The sequence below is a fragment of the Phaseolus vulgaris genome, chromosome 9, assembly GCF_051622355.1.
Source record: "Phaseolus vulgaris cultivar YP4 chromosome 9, ASM5162235v1, whole genome shotgun sequence".
NCBI classification, from domain to species: Eukaryota; Viridiplantae; Streptophyta; class Magnoliopsida; order Fabales; family Fabaceae; genus Phaseolus; species Phaseolus vulgaris.
In genome coordinates, this window is record NC_143506.1 from 32421587 (window position 1) to 32446375 (window position 24789).

At 32.3% G+C, this 24789-nt stretch overlaps 2 protein-coding genes across 3 annotated transcripts; one reads left to right on the top strand and one right to left on the bottom strand.

Annotated features, from left to right (window-relative positions):
* Positions 1–395: 395 nt before the first annotated feature.
* Positions 396–11573, bottom strand: LOC137820895 (uncharacterized). 2 transcript variants are annotated; one of them, XM_068625206.2, is made up of 3 exons: positions 9473–11573; positions 9118–9310; positions 396–1143 (listed from the first exon to the last, which is right to left on the bottom strand). In XM_068625206.2, the coding sequence occupies exons 1-3, from the start codon at positions 11005–11007 to the stop codon at positions 922–924; spliced, it is 1950 nt and encodes a 649-aa protein (XP_068481307.1). In that variant the 5' UTR covers positions 11008–11573; the 3' UTR covers positions 396–921. The 2 variants fall into 2 exon arrangements, with proteins under 2 accessions (XP_068481307.1, XP_068481308.1); XM_068625207.2 differs by having other exon boundaries at positions 396–1137; positions 9473–11521.
* A 4570-nt stretch (positions 11574–16143) lies between these two features.
* LOC137821200 (uncharacterized) lies at positions 16144–18735 on the top strand. The gene is made up of 2 exons (XM_068625675.2): positions 16144–17530; positions 18021–18735. Exons 1-2 carry the CDS (start codon positions 16523–16525, stop codon positions 18066–18068), a joined length of 1056 nt encoding a protein of 351 aa, XP_068481776.1. The 5' UTR covers positions 16144–16522; the 3' UTR covers positions 18069–18735.
* Positions 18736–24789: the final 6054 nt, after the last annotated feature.

Here is a 24789-nt window from a genome sequence, read left to right on the forward strand (position 1 = left end):
TGTAGAGGTGTAGAAAGCAAAAGCCACCACTGAGTCTCCTACCATCGTAGTGGGAACAAGTACGTATACGTTTAGTTGAACAATACTCCTACCATTTAATTAATCTATAAAATAATAAATTAAAATTTCTTATGTATTCAAATCTTAATTTTAACAAATAAACACATTTTTTGAAATATCAAAGCAAAGTTCTCTTTTATGTTTTTAAATAATAAATAAAGATCCTATATTTAGATAAATTTAAATTTGAATATAATAAATTATTTTTTGTTAGAAATACAACTTCTTAAATAGCAAAGCTAACCTTTATTTTTGGATTCCTCACCCTCAAGAATCATGCTCTCACGGGCTTTTGCTAGAATAAATTATCACATTCTTTTCACCTTTGTAATCAGTGAACCTCAAGAAAATATTAACCATTGAAAAATAATATGTTACAGGTGTTTGTAGCATTTCTCCCTCAAAATATTAATGAGTCATGATAAACTATGTGTAAATGAATAGCCAGAGACAAGCATTGTAAAGAAAAAATGGGAGAGCACTACCAAAAACTAACAGTTAATAATTTACAGATTGATCTTTTGAGAACGAAAACAACTCGAAGGCTCAATTTCTGCCAAAAAAAGGCAATCAACAAAACCTCATAAATTTAACACCAAAAGAACTTTCTGTCCACATTTGCCAAGAGAGAAGTGTTTGATCAACATAAATTACGGTCAATGCTCATCTGTGTATTTGAAGATAAAATCGGCAAATAAGTGATTTGAAAGGCTTTCAGCATAATGGCACCAAAGAGTCTTACCCCACATGACTTATCATGAATCAGAGAACTTCTCTGAATCAGATGGAAGTAGACCAGGCTTAATTTGTTCCCCAGAAGCACAAGAAAGATCCAATAACAGTGGTTTCGTGTTTTTCCGGTTACCGGGGTGATGTAGAAGACACAACTGCAACTTGTATGAGGGGACGCCCCGGGAGTTTTGGCGATTCTGGACTTCCTTGAAGAAGGGATGCCCTTTCAGGATTTGAAAGCATTACTTGCTGCATGTCCTTTGAAAGCACATGGAAAACAGCCTGAAGGTCTATCCTTAGTTTTCGACAGGTTGCCATGGAATCATCACCACCCTTTCCAGATTGCTGCAGCTGATAAATTGAATTGAAGTTACAATACACATTGAATATGGTTTTTACAGCATAAATAATTCTATGATTACATGCGCAAAGTATTACATACGGTACAAAATTTCATCATTGCCTCTTTTAGGAATCAACACTATTTTCAGATAAAACAAAGAAAAGTAAATATGAACTTCTCTAAATTCACCAATCATACAACAAAAGATACAAAGGAGCACTCTCCTTCCCACTGGATTAATCCAGTTACAAAACTCAATTGTCTCCAAAAACTGTACCCCTTCCCCCCTAAACTTCCTATAAGAAGGGGTCCTACCTTGTCATAAACTCTAAGCTGTAAAAACTACCTTACAACTGTATTCTTAGTTGTTGTTTTAAAACCTCCTCCAATAATAAACCTGCAATCCTGTCTTATTGCAACGTGCTGTATTTGCTTCTGTCTATTAATACTGCCCTCCTCAGAATTAACCTTGTTGTCCTCAAGGTTAAATTTAGGAAATTGATTTTGAATAGTAGATAAATCTTCCAATGTGAATTCCTCATGTTTTTCCCTTCCATTGCACTAACACCTGTTACACTCGTGCAACATCTCTAGTGATCGTATGATTTCCTTGAATGTAAGCCTTGGAATTCTAGAGATAGAGCAACTTCCACTGAATTATCCCCAATGGCCCAATGGCCTTCTTAACTTGAGATACGTGGAACACAGGATGAATCCAAGTTTGCTGGGGGTAATTGTAATTTGAAATGAAGCTTATTACACATACCAATCCAATAAAGGGATTGTGCAAGCCTACAGAAAGTGCGATTTATTCCTGAATGTCCCTTGGTGGATGAAGAATGAAACTCTTGTAGTAACTTAGGAATCCACTAAGATGTTGCTGCCAACACCAATCTTCCTTTGTAATACAGTCTATTATGTACCAAAGTATAATACGGGTGCAAGATTGGATCCTTGGTTAAATACTTTATACGGGTAAAGAAGTAACAGCCTCTTGCAGTTGTCCAAAGGCATTTATTTAAGCTGTCTTGAGTCTACTCAAAATTTCCTTTCTTTAGTAAAGTTGTCAAAGGTTTTGCTATCTTGCCATAATTTCATATAAAATGTTGATAATAACTTGTTAGTCCAAAAAACCTCTCAGCTCTACTAGTCTTGGGAAGAGGACACTGTAATATAGCTTCATTCTTTTGAGAGTCCTTGGAAACTCCTTGCTGTGAAATAATGACCCAAATACCCTATGTCTTGCCTCTTGAAACAACATTTTTTCTTTTTAATCACAAAACATTTGTGTTTCATCAAGGTGTCTAACACTTGACTCACATGGTGAAGGTGGTCTTGCCATGTTCTGCAAAAATATCGTCTAAAAACACTAAAACACATCTCCGGAGAAATGGTTTAAGCATTGAATTTATTGCATATTGAAAAGTAGTCGCATTGGTTAAGCCAAAAGTCATAACTAGAAATTCATAATTCCCTTGATGAGTTCTAAAGTTGTTGTGTATATCAGGTTCATACATCCTAATTTGGTGATAGTATGCCCTTGAGTCTATTTTGGAAAAATATTTAGCTCCATGTAATTCACCTAGTAATTCTTCAACCATAGGGAACTTATCTAAAACAGTTGCTTTATTTAAGGCTCTGTAGTCAATACAAATCTCCAACTTCCATCTTTCTTTTTGACTAAAAGTCTAGGGCTTGAGTATGGGCTATTGCTAGGATGGCTGATGTCACTTGTCAGCACTTTTGCTGCTTGCTTCTCAATCTCATTTTTTAATATGAGGATATATGTAAGGATGTATATTAATTGGATATGTACTTGCTTTGATAGGAATGTGGTAGTCTACTATCTTAATAGGAGGTTGATAGATCAAAGTTCAACAGTCCCTTTGTTTTATTTTGATTATAAGCTTAAACAAAAAAGTGTTAAAACAAAATCCTTTAAGCATCAGATCATGTCAGACGCAAGTGTTCAGTTTTTCAAACATGCAAATTGTGTGGTTGAACAGAAGCAAGTGCTATTTGTTGTATGCTTCATCTGACAAACAAGCAATTTGCACGCTCTTTGTCTTATAAGCTTTTGCTTGGATAGACGCAAACAAGTGTACTTCGTCTGAAATGCGTAAGCTTTGGGCATTTCATGCAACCCGTCAAACTTATAAATGTTTATTTTATGCTTGCACGCAATATTTGCGCTTCTTCATTCTTTCAAGAAGATCTTACAATATTTTGTCAACATCAAGATCCCATGAAGAACATGCTAAAAGCTGCTCCACACAACCTAGTTTTATAAAAAGGCGAGATGTCAATGTTGTGGAGTTAGCTAGCTGTATCAAGCATTACGCTTTGCTCGAAAGGTGGAGAGAAGCTACCTGCCTAGGCCTATGAAGCTTTTTTGTGTTCTAGAGGTGTTGCCAAAGAAGCCACATGCATTCAATGCTAAAGTCAAGAGGATTAATGCATCTCAAGGCTTCAAGCATGGTCAAACGCAAGAAGAAGCAGTAGAAAAAGAAGACTCTCACAACAACTCCAAAGGATTCGCAGTGACGCCTTTCTTCTCAACTTTATGTAAAGGAGATCTTCGATGAAGAAGGAAGGTTGACAAAATTCTTGCAACAAGAACGAGAACGAGCTCTTGTAATCTTAGTCAATCCTTAACCTTCATTTGTGAGAAAGAACATTGTTCGTCATAGCTATCTAGAAGAGAAATCTTAGTCAATCCTTAACCTTCATTTGTGAGAAAGAACATTGTTCGTCATAGTTATCTAGAAGAGAGCACAACACTTGTATCCATCATAAGACATTACCCTCTTTCTAGTGAGCAACCCTTGTGGTCCTTTACATCACTTTCTTTATAAACCTCTGTAACTTTAGCCAGGAGTGACTGTTGTCCAAACAATACTTGATTTTAGTCAAGAGTGGTTATATTCCAAACAATACTCAATTTTAGCCAATAGTGGTTGTTGTCCAAACAAAATGCGGTCATAGTCAGGAGTTGTTGTGTTGCAAACAATACTCAATTTTAACAAGGAGTGGTTGTTGTCCAAATAATACTCAGTCTTAGCCAAGAGTGGTCGTGTTCCAAACAATACCCAGTCTTAGCCAGAAGTGACTGCTTTCTAAACAATATTTGGTCTTAGCCATGAGTGACTATGATCCAAACAATAATCTGTCATTAGCCAAGAGTGATTGAGGCCCAAAGAATACTCAATTATATCTTGCAACAATTGTTTGCCATAGTGGAACTTGATTGCGTCAAAGACTAGACGTAGTTTGGGTTATCAAACAAACCAGTATAAAAAAAATTGCGAAAATTTCTCTTAACTCTTATCTTTTTATATATAGCACGTTATTTATCTATAACTAATCTAAGGAGATTTTTTTGCGAAAAACAAGTTTTGAAAAACATGTTTGAAGTACATTTGTCAAACTTGAAGTTGCGTCTAATGTTCATCATCAAACACAATCTCTTAAAGAAAAATGAAAAATTTGTCAAGTATAAACTTCGTCTATTGCGAAAGGTTTTCAAAATTCCTAAAATACAATTCAACCCTCCCTCCCTCCTTGTGTTTTGAACTATTTTTCTCGAAGGTAAACCTTTAGGATATTCAAATACTATAATGTATGCTTTTAGGATTTGTCGAAGTTGTTCATCCTCAATTGTAGAAACCAAATCTTCAAACACTTTCCCTTGACGCTTCTCTGAATTTTCCATGGCTTGTGCTTCTATAATCCAAAGCCCAACAATTTCTATTTCTGTTAACTTCAATAACTCTCTAAATGAAATAATAGCCTTAGATAAACTAAATCTCCTTTGATTGTAACCCTTTGATCATGGTGAGAAAAAGTCATACTAAGGGGTCGTCCAATTAACCTTGACCTCCCCTAAAATGGCTAATCAAGTCATGCCCAAAATACCATCTACTCCTCCTAATTCAAATAGAAAAAAAAACACTAAAACATTATAATCAACCATCTTCCCATTCAAGTCCTTACATTAGCCTTGAGTTTGTTTTCTGTACCGATCCCAATCTCACCATATTTGAATTTGTCAAAATCAATCTTTAACCCAAAAATTATGTACCAAAGCTGGTAAAATGAAGTTGTGACTAGCACCAATGTAACACCTTTTGACCACATACTTCCCCATGTAATTTCATTTTTTGTGGTCGAGTCATACCCCAAGCTTAACAATTTGATAACTCCAACCAGCGTCAATCCATCTTTTGATGTTCATCCCCCTTTCTTTCAACAAAATCTTCTTCTGCCACTCAATGCACTATCTCCCATGCCTCATTAATAAGTTCATCCATAGCAAAAAAACCACCCTCGATTTTTTTGTTGACATCTGTGAGTTAGACCATAAGCTCCACCACACCGATAACAAAGATATGCATACCTTCTCTTGATGTCTTCAAGATATGAAAGATTCTTGGTTTCTCTAATTCCTGGTCATGTTTATCTCATACCAGGTTTGGTAGCTATCAACCCAGAGAAAGATTTCCCACTCCCCTACCATGTTCTTCCAAACCAATTGGATGGTGCACACTGGGTGTGCTTCCTTGATGGTGTGTTCAAGATACAATTTCTATTCCACCTTGATAATGGAAACTTGAATTAGATTCTCAAAATGAAGGACCATTGTTATGTTGTGTATCCTTCATAGCCTCCTCCATATCACAAGTTATTTCCTTAGCTCCAATTAAGTCCTTTGGGTCATGTGGTCGAACTTGATTTTGTATATTTTGTCGTAGCCCTGCAAAGAAATACCCCAACAATCGATCTTTTCAATGTTTGATTTGGTTGACACCAAGATTTTGAATTCTTGGATGAAATCTTCCACACTTTTGGCTTGTCTTATTGTTGCCAATCTCTCAAATATTGTGCTTCTCCCACTCCCTCCAAATCTCCTTAGCAGTGTTATTGCAAGATCTTCCCAAGAAGGGTTCTTGGATTTTTGTCGCTAAAATTTGAACCGATGGCTAACATTTCCTTCCATGCTAATAAAGGCTAGGCACAATTATCTTTATCCTTTGACATTTTGAACTTCAAAAAATTCTCCTCTTGCTATCCAACTTTATGGGCCATTCCATTCAAAATGTGGGCAACTCCACCCTTCTAACCCAAGGGTGAAGTGGTTCTTCTTTGTCCTTATTAAATCCATTATTGTCGATGTCCTCCTCTTCCTTTTTCTCGTCATCATAGACTAAATTTTCTCTTACATCTAAGAGTTTCTTTCCTTTCTTGATCCAAGAAGCAGTTCCTTTATTACTCTCATGTATGGTATGCTTTCATTTACTAGAGTCATGTTTGTTCTCAAGTCTACAATCTCCTTCCTCTACTCATTGGCCCATTTCTCCAAAGCATTCACTCTTTCCATTATGCTAATCAGATCCAGTAGGTCAGATCAAAATTGTTAGGAATCAACACTATTTTCAAAGAAAAGTAAATCCGAACTTCTCTAATTTCACAAATCATACAACAAAAGATACAAAGGAGTACTCTCATTCCCACTGGATTAGTCCAGTTACAAAACCCAATTGCCTGCAAAAACTGTACCCCCTTTCACACTAAACTTGCGATAAAAAGGGGTCCTAACTACTAGCAGACATGAAGCTGTAAAAACTACCTTACAACTGTATTCTTAGTTGTTGTTTTCAAACCTCCTCTTACAGTAACCAGCAATTCTGTCTTATTATCAACATGTTGTATTTTCTTCTGTCTATCAGCCTCCTAAAAAGTATGCAATCATATCAATATGTGGAATATTTTCTAGTGAAACTATTCTTAGTCAAGTATTCAACTCTCAAAGCTACTACATACTGATCATTCTCGAACCAGCGAGCTAAATACCTTTGCCGAGGGTACTACATTATTTCTTTTAGCCTAGCACATTATTAGCCAGCTCTGTCTTTCCACTTCACTAAGTTCATGCCCATCATCTTGGAGCCCGAATACCTTTATAATAGTTTAATTATTACCTGCTGCGCAAGTATGCATCATATACAGAGTACTGATCATGAACTGCTAAGACTCATTTAAGCTTGAGCACAGATTTTTAGTTTAAATGAAACCCAGTTCCATGGTGGATTCTAACTGAACAAGCTTGAGCATGTTAGCATTCATCTGAGGTTCCTCTTTATGTTCCTATCGCAAATCAAGCTAAATCGACAGTAAAACTAGCCAAATTTGATTCTTAAACGTATGGGGAACCTACCCTAAAAAGCTAACTGTTAAGGGAAGAACCAAACACTTAAATAATCTACTAAACGTCTTATGCTATTCATGTGGGAAAGTAGTCCAACTTGTATGGTGCATTTTTCCAAGGGAACACATTAACATCAGATCTGAGAAAAGACCATGTTAAGCTCAAAACGGAGAAATAGGATGGGGCAAATCATCTCCTTACTACAATGGTTCCATAGATACCATAGTGTTGCAATTTCTCAAGGCAAAAAGAACAATCGGGGGAAAAAATGTAATGTCAACAGGAAAATTCAAGGGTATTTTCTCTTAACAGGACGCCTTTGTATCAATAGCCGAAGTTCTAGATAATATTTAGATATTATAAGCTACATCAAATGATTTTTTTCATAATAAGCAAAATCATTTATATCTTTTTGGTTTCTACACATTTCACTAAATATGATCATTTGAATTGTTCACATCATAGCTTTATGTTACTCAGATAAATGTCTTATACTACACATATCATAAAGGCCCTGATGAAAACCTTACATAATTCCATTATGGTCAATTGGATGCGAGGAAAGAAGATAGAGGAGAAAACATGAATAATAACGCATTTTTTTTGTTTGTTAGGAGAGAAAACATTAACTTGTAGAAACAAAAGTTCAAAATTTATCTTTTCTTCCATTCAACAACTCAAATTTCAAAGTTCTCTATCCTTTTACTTCCCCTAAACCAATCAAAGAGGTAATTAAATGGTAAGTTTTGTTAACAGAATCTAGGTAGACACCTCCATCATAGAATGGAAAAGACTCCAACGTCAAGAAATGAGGGATATCAGAAACCTTAGTCTATATACAAGATTGTTCTAGGAAAATTCATAATTCGTAGTGTCTCAAGGTTATGAACAAAAATATTGCAGAAATCAACCCAAACAGGTCCTTGGAAATATCATTGAAAAAATAAATTCTCTGCTCTTACTGGTAGATTAATATTTGATGACATCATGAAACCTAAATAAAAACAAAAAGGGGAGAGCAGCAGAGATCACGTAGCTATCATATCCTTCTATCTGAACTTGAATATCAGTTTTACACTATTAATTACAGTAGTGGCAGGGAAGTGAAGTGAGACGTATTAAGGCAGAAGTGCAGAGGAATGGAATATGTGAATCTGGTTTAAGGAGAAAGAGAAAACAACAGAAAATAAGAGGTAGCTAGGGAAGCAGAGAGAGATAAGGATTTTATACTGGGTGTGGTAGCTGAATAAGGATAAGGGGAATTGGTATTAATATTGGCAGGGCTGAGTGAAAAAGCTGGTTCTTCTTAAGGCAAGGGGTTCTCTAGATCTTTTTCTTATTTTCTTGGAATGCAGTTTTGTAACAGTAAGGGGATCTCTAGTTCTTTTTATTATTTTCTTCAATTGCAGTATTGCAACACTGATTTATACCTTCGATATACTTCTAATTCAGTAGCTACTATCAACATTACTCGAGTTTATTTTACCATTCCTGTTTGGGATCCAAACAGTTTGCCTTTCAGTTTGAGCATTTGTCTACTTGGACAAAACAACACATAAATAAATAGCAAATAAAAAAGCCCCAGTAAAATAATATTCATTACTCAGGATGTACTATAATAGATATCAAGTCCTTTGCAAATGCAAATAACGAAATTGAAAACAATAACAAATCAAACATATACGGACATCGCAAGTTTTATTCTTGTTGGACAAAGATAAAGGTTTGGTCAATCAACAGTATACATTTATTTGACGTTCCAAGGAAAGCACATTACCTGTATTTCTCTGAGGAGAAGTCTCTCTATAACATTGAAGGAATCCACAATTTCCAATTCAGACAGTCTAGAAATAAGCTGTTGGATGTCAGTTTTCATTCTGGCTTGCCTCCATAATCTACCTTGTTCTTGTTCAGCAACAGCACGCCTCCTCTTGAACCATGGCATAAAGTTGGGTCCATGTAGGAATCGCCTGATAAGAGTATTCAAGCAAATCATAAGAAGATAATAAATTTAATAAGAACTGCAAATTCAGTGTAAGGTCATAAATTCATAATGTAAAATACTATATTAGTGAGAGGTTTGAAGCAAATGCTAGTCCATGATTGATAAACGGTGCAGACATGATTATTACCTGTATAAGTCAAGCCAATTAGATCTCATTCGCTTTAATATAAACTTCCCTGGGCCTCTTGCCGATAAACTTGCAAGAAATTCATCACCATTGAATGGAGGTAGAGAAGGAGGGTCTATATAAGGAGAAGATCCTTCTGATGGTGTTGATATCCTAAAATATGGGCTAAAAGGAGCCAAAAAGTTAGTAGTGAGCTCCAAGAAGTGTCTCCGTAATATCTCATTGTTCACAACAGACATTGACTCCTCAACTCTAGGTGACACCCCAGCATCTATAAGCCTATTTAAGATAGAAGTATCTGGCTTAGTTATTGCAGAAAAGGTACTCCAAATGGCTTCCTTATGTTCTGTCATGAGACAAAGAGGACCATCTCTCCGCAGTCTAACTGCACTCAATAAATTTGAAGGAGAGAACTTTTTTAAAGAAAGTTGTTGAAACCCAAGACCTTCTGGACTTCCAGAAATTCTCCCAGTGGACTTACTCGAAAGAGCAAGCCTGTTTGAATTAGGAGGAGGACTTCCAACTGAGACAATGTGCGGAATGTTACGCAGAGCTTTGAGGAAGAAAAGGTTTGTCACCCCTAAAATCATTGGTGGGAAAGCTTCACCTTCTTGGATTGAGTTTAAGCGTGCAAAGATCGGATCATGAATTGTAAAATAAGGCCGGAAATCAACACTGCAAAGTAATGGAGCAACCAAACTCACAAGACTAGCTACAGCCTCACAACATTGGGGAGGTGTGGGGGCAATGATGAGAATTGGTTCACCAATGAGTAACAACTCCCACAACAGCCAAAGCTGCAACAAAATCCCTCGGAACGAACCAAAAAGATCTGAATCATGAAAAAGACCTTGTGGGACAGGCTGGTTATTAGGAACAAAGGGTGTCATAGAAGAAGCACCCTCTTCAAAAAAAACTTCACCTTCCACAGGCAAACTGTGAGCAGGTGGCAAATTCACTTTAAGAGATGCACTTCCGATAGGAAGATCCATGACCTTACCAGGAACAGGAGCAGCCCATTTAGAAACATAAGCAGCAATATGCTCCAATGCTTTCTTACCAACATCAAAAAACAAAGGGCCTACAATTTGCAGCAATGGCCTAAACACATTTGAATAAGGATTATAAGACAAAATGACAACAGACTTCTGCTCCCCGCCTCGCTTTAACCGCTCATCCTGTCTCTGCCGGTTAAACACATAACCATACAAGAATTTAGAAGCATTGCTACTATCAGCAACACTCCTTTCATCTAATGACTTTTTAAGAATCCTGCGAATTCGGAAAAAGAAGATACAATCGTGAATGCTGGATCGGTTCTGGTGCTGTGAAACGGAATCAGGAAAGGAACTATAAGCAATTTCAAGCTCCTCATCGTGTGAAAGACAACCCTGTGGATAACACTCTTCCACAAGCTGGCCTTGTTCAAGATCAAACCTTATAGCACAAAAGGCAACAACCCATCGTTGCAATGATTCTGAATCAACACTCGGGCTCACTTCTGTTCTCACTGAAAACGAAGGAGACCTACTCATATCTTCCAAAATATAACACAAAAATTGTACACACCAACCTCAGTTTCCTGCTACAAAACCAGCATTTTCACATTGATTGGTCAACGGGGCTTAATTTCTAAGAGAAACCCAAATGAAAAGGAAGAAATCTGAGAATTGGGTTTTGTTCTCTAACGCTAAAAGCGCAAGAATTATGCTACACCTAAGGACAACCTTGCTTAACTACTTGTTCGTGTTACTCTGGGTAGCAGATTAAGAACCGAAAAGGCTTCCACAAGATCCAGGATTTAGGAAACGAAACCAAAATCAGATTAATTGATTGATTGATGAAGATCTGGGAAATGGGTACCTGAAAATGTAAAGGGGTGGCTCAAATCCAAATTGAGAAATTGTATGACAGGTGTAGGAATGGGGAAGGTTATTGCAAATGGATGAAGAAGGGTAAAATCACATTTTGGGAATTTAAGAGAAATAGAATTAGTGGGATATTTTGGGATTTAATAGAAATAGAAATTGTTGGATTTGCAGTCTGATTCAAACTTTCAATTCCAAATCCAAGCTGTATTTTGTTGGATAAACAAGTAGCTAATATTTTGGAAACACTTTTCCTTACAAGACAAAATTTAAAATCTAATCATATGCTAATTTTCTAGTCAACATTTTTTTACAAAATTAATTTTGAATTAAACGTGTTCCTGAATTGTAATTATAAAATTTTACATTAATTTTAAAATACTATTTACATTATATTATTTTAGGTCAAAAAAGAGAGTTTTGAAAATAAGTAACCGTTTTAACACTTTTTATTTATGATTTTAATTTTTATATATTATTGGATAAATGTTTTTGGAAAAGTGTAAATATATGAATTTAAGCGAACATTTATTTTACTTATGTTAACATAAATAATTTGATTTTCAATTAAATATATAAATACAAAAATTATTTTAATATTCTTTTAATTTCTTATAACGTCAAAAGCTTTTCATTTTATGTAATAAATAAAATAATTTTGATGATAAACATTTCAGTTAGATAATTGATAAAAACAAGTAGTGATAAACATAAAGTATTAAGAAAAAATTAAAAGAAAAAGAGGAGCTTGAATATGAGAGGGAAAAAATAAAATGTCGAACAAATACATTACAAGACAATTTATTCTATTGATAGTCATTAAGTTTGGGTGCTTCTACAAGATATGTTTACAAAATATCTATATTTTTTCATTTATAATATAATGATGAAAGTTAACATTTTATACATGCAAACTTTTATAATTCCCAAAATTATTATTTCTTTGTGTCACATTCTTTTTTAATAAAGAATGTTATTATAATTATTTTTATTTCTTTTAAACTTTGTCATTTTTTTCTATTTTCTAAGTCAAAGTTTACTTAAGAAGATTGATCTCTTTTGAATCTGGTTCTGGTTCAAGATTGAGTAATTCAAGCAAGTTTGTCATTTGTTTAGCTAAATTACTATTAACTCATGTGTATTTTACTTTTATTAAGATGGTCAAAATGTTAATAATAAAAAAACTTAGTATTAATCTCTCTAAACCATTATGATTCATTCAATTGTGGTTAAATTCAATATTAGAGAAGCACATTCCTCTAACTAATAATGTTACAGTAAGGTTTTGGTACAGAAGATATTTGAATTGAGATTCTGAATTTAATTGTATATAATCTTGATATTGTCCAATATTTTTAATGATGATTATTAGTGATTATTACTTACAAATTGTTTCTAGAAAATATTGACATCATTAAATATGTGTAGTAATATCAAATCCAAAGTTTTCTTCTAGAGTGTCTACGTATAACGAATGTGTTACAGTATGAATTCAAGCAAACTTCAAGTATAGAAGAATCAAGCTTCAATGTTTAAGAATATACAAGTAAATAAAGTTTTCAAAGTACAACAATATTATATCGGGTAGGATATCTTTAAAGCAAAAGTTTTCTTTTGGAACGTCTAATTAAGTGCAACTTCAAGTTTCATCGGCCATTAGTTTAAAGCTATATAAGGACTCAAGCTAAACAAAAAAAAAGAAAATCATTTTTGTACAAAATACAATATTTATATATACTACATATAGAACGTCTGGTCATTCAGGTTGTGAACTATATATTATTCACTTTGTGAAGTATACCCAATGAGTTTTTATTGTTCTCTCTTTGAGAGTATTTTTCTCGTATTTTAAGAGGTCTTAGTCTCAGTGAGAGATTAAGATTGATGTACTTGAAGATGTGAGAATACTTGGTGTACCTAGAGAAGTTAGAATATTTGTTCTTAGAGTGTTGAAACTCGATGTACTTGAAGAAGTTTAAATACTTAGTGTACATAGATAGGTCAAAATACTTGTTCATGGAAAGGTGTTGAAACTCGTTGTAGCCAAATTGTTTTTGGTTAATGAAAACTCTTAAGTGGTTTGTTTAAGATGAATGAAGTAGCCTAAATGGTAAGATAAATTGCACAATTTGAAAGTCATTTTTTACTTTTTAATTTTTGAATTGCACAATTTGTAAGTCATTCTTGACTTTTAGTTTGCACAATTTTGGATTATGCAATCTACAAATCAGAATTGACTTTTGGATTATACAATCTTGAAGTCTTCTCTTAAAAAATAAATGACTTTCAAATTGTAATCTAGAAAAATAAATGACTTTCAAATTGTAATCTAGAAGTAAAAAGTACTAAATTGTACAATCTAAAAGCTTATCCAAATTATACAGTGCAGAAGATACTTTTTAATTTTCATATTGTACAATTAAAAAAACAAAATAAAAATTTGCATATTTATAGTGTGAAAAGAAATGTGTGGTGGTGCAAGAAGAAATGGCCACTTTAAACACTTTTCTTTTCATATTCTACATGGGCTAGTATGATGCCTACGTTTTTTCTTGTATCTTCGCTTATATATATATATATATATATATATATATATATATATATATATATATATATATATATATATATATATTAGCAAGAGAAAAGTTCATAATAATTTTAAAAATAACAATTTATGTGTGCAATAACAATGCTATGAAAACAAATATGTACAGACGTTTACTTTAACGGAAAAGTTACTCCTGGATCTCACAACTATTACAATATATTTTACTTTACAAAGATTAAATTAACTAATACCCAGTTTTTAATAAAATCATATTTTTTTACTTTATTTCTAATTTTTTTGTCTCCTTCTCAATTATGCGATGTATAACATCGCTTGAAAAGTCCAAAAATAAACCCCCCAATCGATCTTCGCAGCAGAAAAAAATAATTAACACTAATTAGTTATCAAATTTTTCTATCAATACTGCAGTTTTTGTATTTATTAAACAGTATAAGTACTATGATTGTTTACAAGTTTTTTACTTATATTATAATTGATCGATAATTTATTAATTGTGTCCTGGTTTCAACTGGAAAGAAGAATCAAGAAAACCAAATTCTGATATAGCTTTAATGCTATAGGAATACCCTAATGAAAAAGTTTTGTTACCTGTTGTGGTAAAGCCCTTATATGTGCAAAGTTAGTAGAATGTGGTTGGTAACTTGACGTAATGCCCTAATGAATAGCTGTGTAATAGCCATGTCTTTTCTACTGCAGATATATCATATATATGCTTATGCTTGGTTAGAAATCATAATCCAAAGATATTTTCGATGTGGAGAAAAAGCTAAGAATATGCTACCTACCACCCATCTAATTCAATAAATATTATAAAGTGCATATCATAACCCATGTAACTCTCAATATATATTTTATGCTACTTAAAAAAATTAAAGATAATAAATTGTGTATTTGATGCATTTTAAGATGTAGTAAGCTTGGGTTGGTAAATAGAAGAATTTGTGATGAAGGTTTTGGTAATGTTTTGGAAGAAAAAAAGAGAAAGATGAGAGAGAAAGGATAAGCACGCATGGGAAGGAGAATCAAGAAGAAAATAGATAGAGATACACATGCAGGCATCCACAGACTAGAAAGGAAATAGACTCATCACCCTTCTCCTTTTACTGAAAGCGACGTCCCTTACAAACCCAGTCAAACCACCATTGCCTCCCACTGCACATCACACACTGAAACCCCGTTAACACCATTTTCTTAACATTTTTTTTATAAATTTAATGATTAACTAATCACTTATCTAACTTTGTAAATAGTGTTTGAGAAACATAATATCGTACCGATGGTAGTTGGTAGTAATAATACTGATGCTACCATCAGTGTTGTTGGTAGTATTAATACTCATGGTACCATCAGTGTTTTAAGTCTAACTCAATCCTATAAAATCTGTTTATGGGATGAGGTTTGCAGTCACTTGTGGGATCTCCAACACACTCTTTACATTGAGAGTGACCGTTCGTGCGCAGAATAACATATTATGGGTGGTCCGATAACGGTCGGATAGTGGTAACTTGATCAGTTCAACAAACTCTCATTAGGATAAGTTCGAAAATGACTCTGATATATATCACATTACGAAGTGAACTTTAAGCCTAACTCAAATTCATACAATCGACTTGTGTGGATGAGACCCACCTATTAGATCTCCAACATGTTGAAAATAGAGGGTGGAAATTGTGTGAATGTTCCCATAAAAAGTGATGGCATGTGAAAGCCCTACAGCACAGTACTGTGTGGGACAAAGCATGAAAATGTGTAGTGATGGAATGTGAAAAGGAGGGTGTGAGAGGGTGAAGTGAAGTGAGGGTAGTGAGTGAGTGATGTGATGAGGTGAGTTAGTTGGCTTTAGTTCCCTGTCATCTCGCACATGCGCACCACGTGAAGTGCCACAACTTTCAACTTCTTCCATCCACTCATTTCTTACATTCTATACACCATCCTAAACACCTTTGCTTTTGAGAAAAAAGCTAATTTTATCAAAACACATTCTATATACCATCTTCAACACCTTAGCTTTTTTCTCAAAAGCAAATATTTTCAAAACAATAATGCTACATTCCCAATCATCTCATGTGTATTAGATATTATTATACTTATGAAAATTGTATTCTGCTATCTCACAGTTGTAAATTCTAATACTCTACTGTTGAGTTTGTAAAAATAACATTTTCTTTATCAAAATTAAATAAAGCTAGCTAGGTTCTTTTTCTTCAATAAAATGCCCTTTTCTTCTCCCCTTCTTTATGCACACACCACAATCTTTACCCCTCACTCAGGTTCCCTCTCTCTCTCTCTGTGATGAGTTACTGTTTGTGCTGTCTTTCTCAGACTGCAGTACTAGTCTGATGAATTGCCAACTGTACAATTACAGTATGTTCATTCTTCACCCTCACACATAGTCTTGAACCCAAGCATACACACATATACATGTTGCATCATTAAACACTGTCTACCTCAGTCACTCTCCATTAAGCACAAAGTATCTGGAATTAATTTTACTTGCAGAAGGGAGGAATAAGCGAAATCCTGCAATACAAGAGGAGAGTGAATCTTTCTCTTATAGCCCTATCTATAACCTGCACCAGCTTCTCCAAGGGTGGTAGGGTTATTTGGTGCAATATGCAATCTCAAACTTCAGATACGTTTCACTCTCACTATGGGAATGAACCAATTTCCTATTATGACCCATCATTTTACTACACCAGGCCCTTTTCCATTGACTCTGAAAGCAACCCAACATCAAAACAAGAAAACAACCCTGACCTTCCTCCTTTGTCCTTTTTCCACTTTCCTTCTCCTCCCTTTGAAGATGCTCAAATTTTCCTCGAACAACACCACGATTTCCTCCTTCATAAACCTCTACCTCAAGACCCCGAGCCTCAACCAGTTAGTATTGCCCTGGAGACTTCTGCTAAAAAGAGTAATCAGATCCCCAGAAAAAGACTCGGCAAGAGAGATAGACACAGCAAGATTAACACCGCAAGAGGACTGAGGGATAGGAGAATGAGACTTTCCCTTGATGTTGCAAAGAGTTTTTTCGGCTTGCAAGATATGCTAGGCTTTGAGAAAGCTAGCAAGACCGTGGAGTGGCTAATGAACCAAGCAAAAGTTGAAATCAATCGTCTAGCGAAGGAGAAAAGGAAGCAGAAGAAGAATGTTCACCACAGTTGCAGCAGTGCTGGTTCGGAATGTGAAGAAGGGGTGTCTAGTGTTGATGAGGTTGTAGTGAGTAGAGATGAAGAACAAGCAGGAGAAGAGAGAGAGGAGAAAGTGACGAAGAGAAGGGTTAAGCTTTCTAGGAAGATCAGTGCATTCCATCCTCTTGCAAAGGAGTGCAGGGAAAGGGCAAGAGAGAGGGCAAGAGAGAGGACAAGAGAAAAGATCAGAAGTCGTGGCCTAGCTCAAGAATCAAAGCCATGTAGAGAAGAAACAGATCAACATCTGATCCAATTGGGTTCCTGGAATCCCTCGGAAACTGGACAAGAATTTGGTACCAAGAGCCATATTGTGCATCCTTCCTTCAACGTGATCACTGAGGGTAAACAACAATCCTACTACCCAAAGGAGCATGACGATGATTCTTTAGTTATTTTGAGCAAATGGAGCCCCTCCTTGATCTTCAATGAAGTAAGTCCCAATTGGTGCCTCGTAGATAACTTCCACACCACATTATTTAGTTCATAATTTTCATACACTACTTAATAATGCTCATTTTTCTCTTACAACAAAATGAATAAGTAATTATTAAGGTTATCAAGAATGCTTGAATCTGAATACATATACATTAAGAAAGATGATTTAAATTAAATGGATGTTTAGATCAGGTCCAACACTCTCAATTTCCTTCAAAATCACGTCAAAGAAAAAGTAAAAACACACAGAACCCTGATACTTGTTGCTTCCCACGTCCACCGTTTTAGAGTGAAATCCAAAATGCTAAGAAGTATATGTAGTTTGGGAAATACAATACAGCATTCAGCCTTCTTGGATTTAACATTTTAACAACCATCTGCAAAATCTGGTCTTGGTTGACACAAGTCACACCTCTAAATATTTTACATGAGCAAAGTGCATGGTGAAATAAGATTCTGCTGACTAGTGAATGATATTTTTGCAGCACCAATTTGCAGAGTTTCAGTCCTTGGGAAAACCTTGGGAGGCCTAAAACAATCACATCCCATATAGTTGATGTGCCGACGGAAATGCGCAAGCCTGCTATGTATTTCTTTACTTTCCTTTCAGAATTTAACGGAGTAAGGTACCCTCAACATCTATGAATCTGGGAAAAAAATTATATAAAAACAGTTGTATTTTCATCTCAATAACACGTTTCCTTTCCCATGTTTCTGCTCTGATCGTATCTACCTACTCATTCAGTGTCATGGTACAAATTCAGTAGTTAATATAACGGCCTTATGCGTGTTTTTAGTTAAGAAAAATAACAAATGGCTTTTTTTTACTGCAACCTGGCTTAATGCATTGATTTTACCACCTGAAACATTTTAGAGGACATGTTTCAAATGCATTTACATGTTTTGTTTTTGTCTTTTTTGTGATGTATTGGCATATTTTCACCAATTTATTATAAGTCCAAGAAGAATAGGATAATACTGGGTCACTTCTGAGATGTATATTTTAGCTTGTCTGTGGGTAGCATCCCAAGTGTCTTCTAGTGTGTGATATTAATCTTTATAGATGTGACTGAATAGACACTTGGGTCATCCACATTCCCTTCAATGTCAAGATTAAAATTGACTTTCATTTGAATATTGAACTTAGTATTATCAGCTCAGTGCAAGACATTAATGAATATAAGGATGAAACTAAACAAGGAAAAATAATTATTTGAAACTAAAATATATATAAAAAAATATTGATAACCCTTTAACATACTTCTTTAATACATTCTTTACGATTAATCAAAATTTAATACAAGCTACAAACTTATAGTACTTTCAACAAATTTTCGAACAATAATTTACTATTATCAAGTTCAAAACTAAATAATAAAAAATTCTACAAGAAAATCATGAAATAGAAACCAATTTTTAAAGACCAAAATAATTAGTTGTAATAGTAACTAAATTAGATAGCATTTTAGAAACTAAAAAAAATTGATTTCTAAATTAGTTTGTATTATTGTTAAATAGTTTCTAAATTGGTATCTAATTAGCAATCAAGACTTTTGCTACCAAATTTAGAAACTAAATAATTGATAGTTAAAACCTCAGTGAAGTGTCCATATATTATTACATATTTTATGATAATTAAAATTGGTTTGATCTAATTTATCTTAAATAAAAATAGTCTTAGAAGAACTCTATAAAACATCATGGATATTCAATTACGTATAAAACAATTTTATTGATACACTAATTATTTTTTTATGGAGTTTTTTAACTCCATTTTTACTTGAGTTTGGTTAATCAACCCCATAAAATTTAGACAAGTTTTTTAGTTTGTTATCATTTAAAGTGTATGCATATGTCAAATTATTAATAAAAACATAATACATTCATATTGTGCTTGGAAGGGACTGTCATCTGAAAAGCTGTATGTTGTGTGTGTGTGAATGAATGACTGACATGCATTTGGTTAGCTAATCCTTGCATTCATTGTGTTGTTGTTCACAGAAAAGGCTTTTTATTTTATTTTAGTAGGCTAGTTTATTAAGCTTAGGTCTAGGTCTTGGTGCTTGGATGTTACTCAAGCTAATTTTGTTCTCTTGCTGTACTACAATTTACAGATTGCATAAATTCTTTTATTAACTAATGATTTAGTTTTGTAAGATTTTTTTTATATCAACAAGTAAAAAATAATAAATATAAACTACTTTAAGGGTAATTCAATCTTTATACATAGCATAACACCACAATATCTACCACACCCATTCCATTCAACCTAAACTTTACAATACTAAAAAACAAACAACAGAGTTTAAGAAAGAAATCTTAAAGAATCTCACTTAATCGAAAACATACATGTTAAAGAATCAAAACATCACTCAGAATAAGTAAAACGAGCATAAACATATTTAGTTTTCTAAGACGTAAATGGCTTAAAATACCTTATATTCCTTTAATATTATTTTTGTGGCTTAGAAAAAAAGGTCTTAACTAAAACACTTAACTATTCATTTCTCAATTGTTTGAGGCAAGTTTTCAGCTACATACATCTTTTCAGCTACATACATCTCCTTTCAGCTGAAAAGAAGAAAAACACCTAAATGAAATTTGAGTAAATACAGAAAGTTAGAAAAGAAAGAAAAAAAGTTACCAAAGGCTATATAGCGTTTTGTACACATAATTTTTCTTGATAAAATAAGAGTGACATGGGAGAAAATATATTTTATAAACTATGTATCTTTAAATCCATAGACAAATCGTGTTACAAAAAAGAAGATATATAGAGATAGCATACATATTCTTTTAAAAGAAATTATAATGATGTGCACACAAGTTAATTAAGAATCGGTTTAGGAAAGACAGATTTACTTATTAATTAGAAAATTTTAGTCATAAAATTAGAGGCTTGCAAGTCCTAGTTGTATGATGAATTATAGTAGTTATGTGGAAATAGTGGGAACTACATATATATATATATATATATATATATATATATATATGAAGACTTGTTGCTAGCACTTTAGTTGAAGTATTCGTAGTTGTAAAAAAATCACATTTTTATTTGACTTAAAATGATTACTTGTAGTGTGTCTATCTTGCCAGATTAAGAAAAGATGATTAAGTGCTTCCAAAATTTAGTTCTATTTTGATGTGTGTATGACTAAATTTATTGAGACTATCATAAGTAGTTGTATGATTCTATGATTTGTATGTTTTCAATTAAATGCGCTTATGCAAGGTTTATTTCTTTAACTGGGGTGTTATTTTATTTTAAGGATATAAGGATTAGGTAGGCTAGAAGGAGTTTTAAGAAAATGTTGTGTTATGATTATGTATAAGGGTTGAGCCACCCTTAAAGTAGTTCATATTAATTTATTTTTTCTTGTTGATAAAAAAAAAACGGTTGAGTAGTTGTATCACGGTTAAGTAGCCGTCTTCATTAGCCTTTTTTTGGATATTGAAAATTCAAATATATAACATTTTCAGGCCAATCTAATCAAATCACAAAAGTGGTATTTCCAAAAAAATTCAAATATATTTTTTCTTTCAATTTTCATTGACTTAAAAGTCACCGCGTAAAACTCATAATAAGATTTTGTTTTTGAAGAAAAATAAAGTAAAAATGTTACAGGTCTTTAGTGAAATATGAAAATTTAACAAAATAACTTACATAAATTTTTAATGTTCACTATTGGTGTATATTAACGATCTAGAAAACAGTTTCACAAGGTCTTAAAATACTTTATTTTGTGCATTGCCTGTTCTAGATGTTAGTTTTAATATGAACAGTGTTTCATTCTTTTAGATGTCCTCTAGAGTTGTTTCACACCTAATTTAGAGAAAACAGGAAAAGTTTTCAGAATTCATTTACTATACATTAGAATTTTACAAGTGATTGATAAGGAGATTTTTCTTTTCTCTGTTTTGTTTAATGCAGTTAAGTATACTTACCTATTCTTTTTAGGTTGTTGATTGTTATATATGAGTTATCTCTTTTTCTTTTTCATTTTCTCTTTTCCTTTTCCTTTGTTGTTAAGTGTGGACCACTACAAATTTAGCTTCATTTTCAGGTCCTAAGTTTTCTTTAATCAGAACCTCAAAAGGAGAAAAGCAAATAATAATAAAAAATACTAAATGTTCAAATATTTTGCAGAGTAAAGCTAAGGTGTACAATTTGGATAAGATTAAGTTATAGAGCAAAATAGCATTCTATTATGCAAGAGTAAATAAGTGTCCCAAGTACTTGATATTCCTCCTTATTTCTAAGCAGCCAAGAATACCAAAAACAAACTATAATTTATGTTACTAATTAGTTATATCATGGTGGCTTTTATATGAAAGTCTGAAACCCTAACTATAAAAGGAAAGAGGGATGTCTGAAAATACCACTGAAAAAAGTCATGACCTAATAATAATGCACCATGCTAGAATTGACAAAACTAGCTATAAATTGAAAGAAAATGCATAATTAAGAAAAAGTTGAGTTCAATGAATAAGAGATTTTCACCCACCCAATGTTGTAAGATTCATTTTAGTTCCTAGAATGTTGAGTTGACATCACTGGTCTATGAGAGATGTATGACATTAGTTTTAGACTCTTGGCATCAAAATCATGCTTTAACTAAATTGTTGTCATTTCATATTCTTATAAGGGGCCAAATCAATCTCCACTTTCCTACTGCATTCATGTTTTTTTTCTTCTATAATTGATAGATTAAATTGGAGTTAATTTTTAAAACCATCAGTGATTTGATATCATTTGAACTGCAAGTAACTCACTTTTCTCAACACATCATTTGAAAAATTTGATTAATGCTAAATCACTCATTAATTATAAACTAGATATCTGACCTGTATTAAGAGACATAACCTTATTTAATTACATTGCTATTTGCTGAAAAAAAAAACCTTATTTGAACTTTGATTTTATCTTATTTAAATTCCAATTTTATGCTTTCTAAGTGTGACTCTTAGGTTTTGGTTATCAGCAATAAATTAAAATCAAATCTCATATCATAAATAGAAACAAAAGTTAGGAATTAAATCTCTCTTAGAATTTACACATTTTGCAAAAATTAATAATATGAGTAATATATTATATAAAAAAAGAAGACTTCGTTATATTCGAGATAATATCTTGATCTTTTAATTTATTTATGATTCATTAATTGTATAAATTTTATTATAATGTTTCAAATATATTTTAATTGTTTTTTCTAGATGACCCAATCCAACAACACAAGGAATGCAATTTGTCATATTGTTATAGTTCAATCCATGATTTCTGTTCAATTTACATTCAAGAAAACAATTAAATGAGGTCAACATTTCACATTTTAATAAAATATGTGTTTTTTATTTTATTTTGCATTTTCTTGAAAATTTGTAGATTCTAATAACAAATATTTATAAAGGAAAACTATTCAATATAAAATAAGTGACTGAGGTCACTATTTGGGTTCCATCTCCATTTATATCTTATAGTGGTATTTTTTTTAAAAAAAACTGAATTTTAATATTACTCTAATCTTATCAATCATAATTTGAATTTGAATTAGACACAAAATATTAATAAAGTTTTAATTTAATTTAATTGTTTTTTTATAATTTCTTTAACATTTTAAAAGAATTATTGCTTATTCAAATAGAATAAGATACATAATGATAATTAATAATTCTAACACCTTTCTCTTTGATCTATATTTATTTATTAATTTTGACTTAAAATGAAAAGTATGTCATGCATGGAACAACATGCTAGTTGAAATAAAATTCATCTTCAAATTTCTTCCTAATTTTATATACGTTGGCAGAATTTCATTTTCCATGTTAAACCACTTATTAACTAACAAACAACCAAAAAAATATTTTATTCCATCAATTGAACATGATTTTTTTACCTGAAAAAATATTGGTTAAAGAAAAACAAAATATTCATTTATAAAACACTTCTTTTTTAAAGATCATATACATAGATTATTTATAGCTATTAATCAATCAGTGGAAACAAATAATAATTTAACGATAAGTTATAACGATTTGTAAAATCTTTCTAACCTCACTTATATACGTTTTTCGCAACTATTAATCAATTATACAGAATATATAAATAGCCACTCAACAAAGTAGTATTTTATTACGATTTTTCATTAAAATATCTCTGCATATTAAGTAAAATCTAATACTATTTATTTAATTAAGTTTAAAGACCTTCACAACATTAGAATGTTTGTACATACTCAGCAAAAAACGTATATATCCTTTATTAATTTATATAAACAATAATGGAAAAATATAGCAAAGGTATATGTCCTTTATTAATTTACATAAACATGTAAATAAAGGATGCATAAAAGATTGTTCTAAAATACATAACATGTAAATAATGCTAACCTAAAATATTTATGCATTTTTCTATTGAGCATTGTATAAGGATTTTTTTTGAATAATTTTTGTAATGTTAATTTCTTTGAATTCTGTGTATGTGTGTGAGAGTATATTAATTTTAGCAATTCAATGATTCAATGAAAAGTTCTTATTGACTAAATTAAATATATAGTGTCTTAAAGAAAACTATTTAATTTTTCATCGAATAAATTGTTTAATGCATATTATACTTTTTAAAATGCAAGTAAATGTTATTGTGCTCCAAAAAGAAAAAGTAAAAGTTGTACAAATATATAATTTATTTAAATGTATTTGTACTCAGAATTGCTCTTACTTTGTCCTTGTGAATTATTTTAGTTAACATTTATATTTTACTGTTAAGAATTTGATAAGATTTTGAAATAAAACTCTTAGTTTGAATAGTTAAAAAAATTACAAGAACTAAACTCGTCTAAAAATAGAAACTAAAGTACAATTAAGATTGAAAATAATGTTTACAGTAGAATTACACGGTCCAATAATGCATCTTAAAATATAGTACATTCTTGTGCTTTTCCACCTTATTTTTTCATTTTATTTTTTAACAGAAAATTTATTTTCGACCCTCTGTCTATGTGTTTTTATTTTATGAACTCTTTTTTTTTTGTTAAAGCACAAAATTTACTCTGTACGTCTCTAAATTATTTTGAACCGTGAAAATAAATATTTTATTACCCACTCTGGACTTTAGTGTTTTATCCTATCTTTTAATCGTGAGAAAGAAAAAGCCAGGAGGAGAAAGAATGATTGAAATTTCAAATAAAGGGAAAATAAAAATAAAAAGAAAAGTTTTAATTTTAATTTTAATTTTTAAAAGTCGACCCTTTCTTCACT

Bases quoted from the DNA above. Each gene is read 5' to 3' on its own strand.
- LOC137820895 (XM_068625206.2), bottom strand. From the start codon at position 11,007: ATGAGTAGGTCTCCTTCGTTTTCAGTGAGAACAGAAGTGAGCCCGAGT. The intron at 9,311-9,472 runs GTAATAATCATG...TACTCTTATCAG, and splicing joins AATTGGCTTGACTTATACAG to GCGATTCCTACATGGACCCA. The intron at 1,144-9,117 runs GTAATGTGCTTT...TCAATTTATCAG, and splicing joins TTCTCCTCAGAGAAATACAG to CTGCAGCAATCTGGAAAGGG.
- LOC137821200 (XM_068625675.2), top strand. From the start codon at position 16,523: ATGCAATCTCAAACTTCAGATACGTTTCACTCTCACTATGGGAATGAA. The intron at 17,531-18,020 runs GTAAGTCCCAAT...ATATTTTTGCAG, and splicing joins CCTCCTTGATCTTCAATGAA to CACCAATTTGCAGAGTTTCA.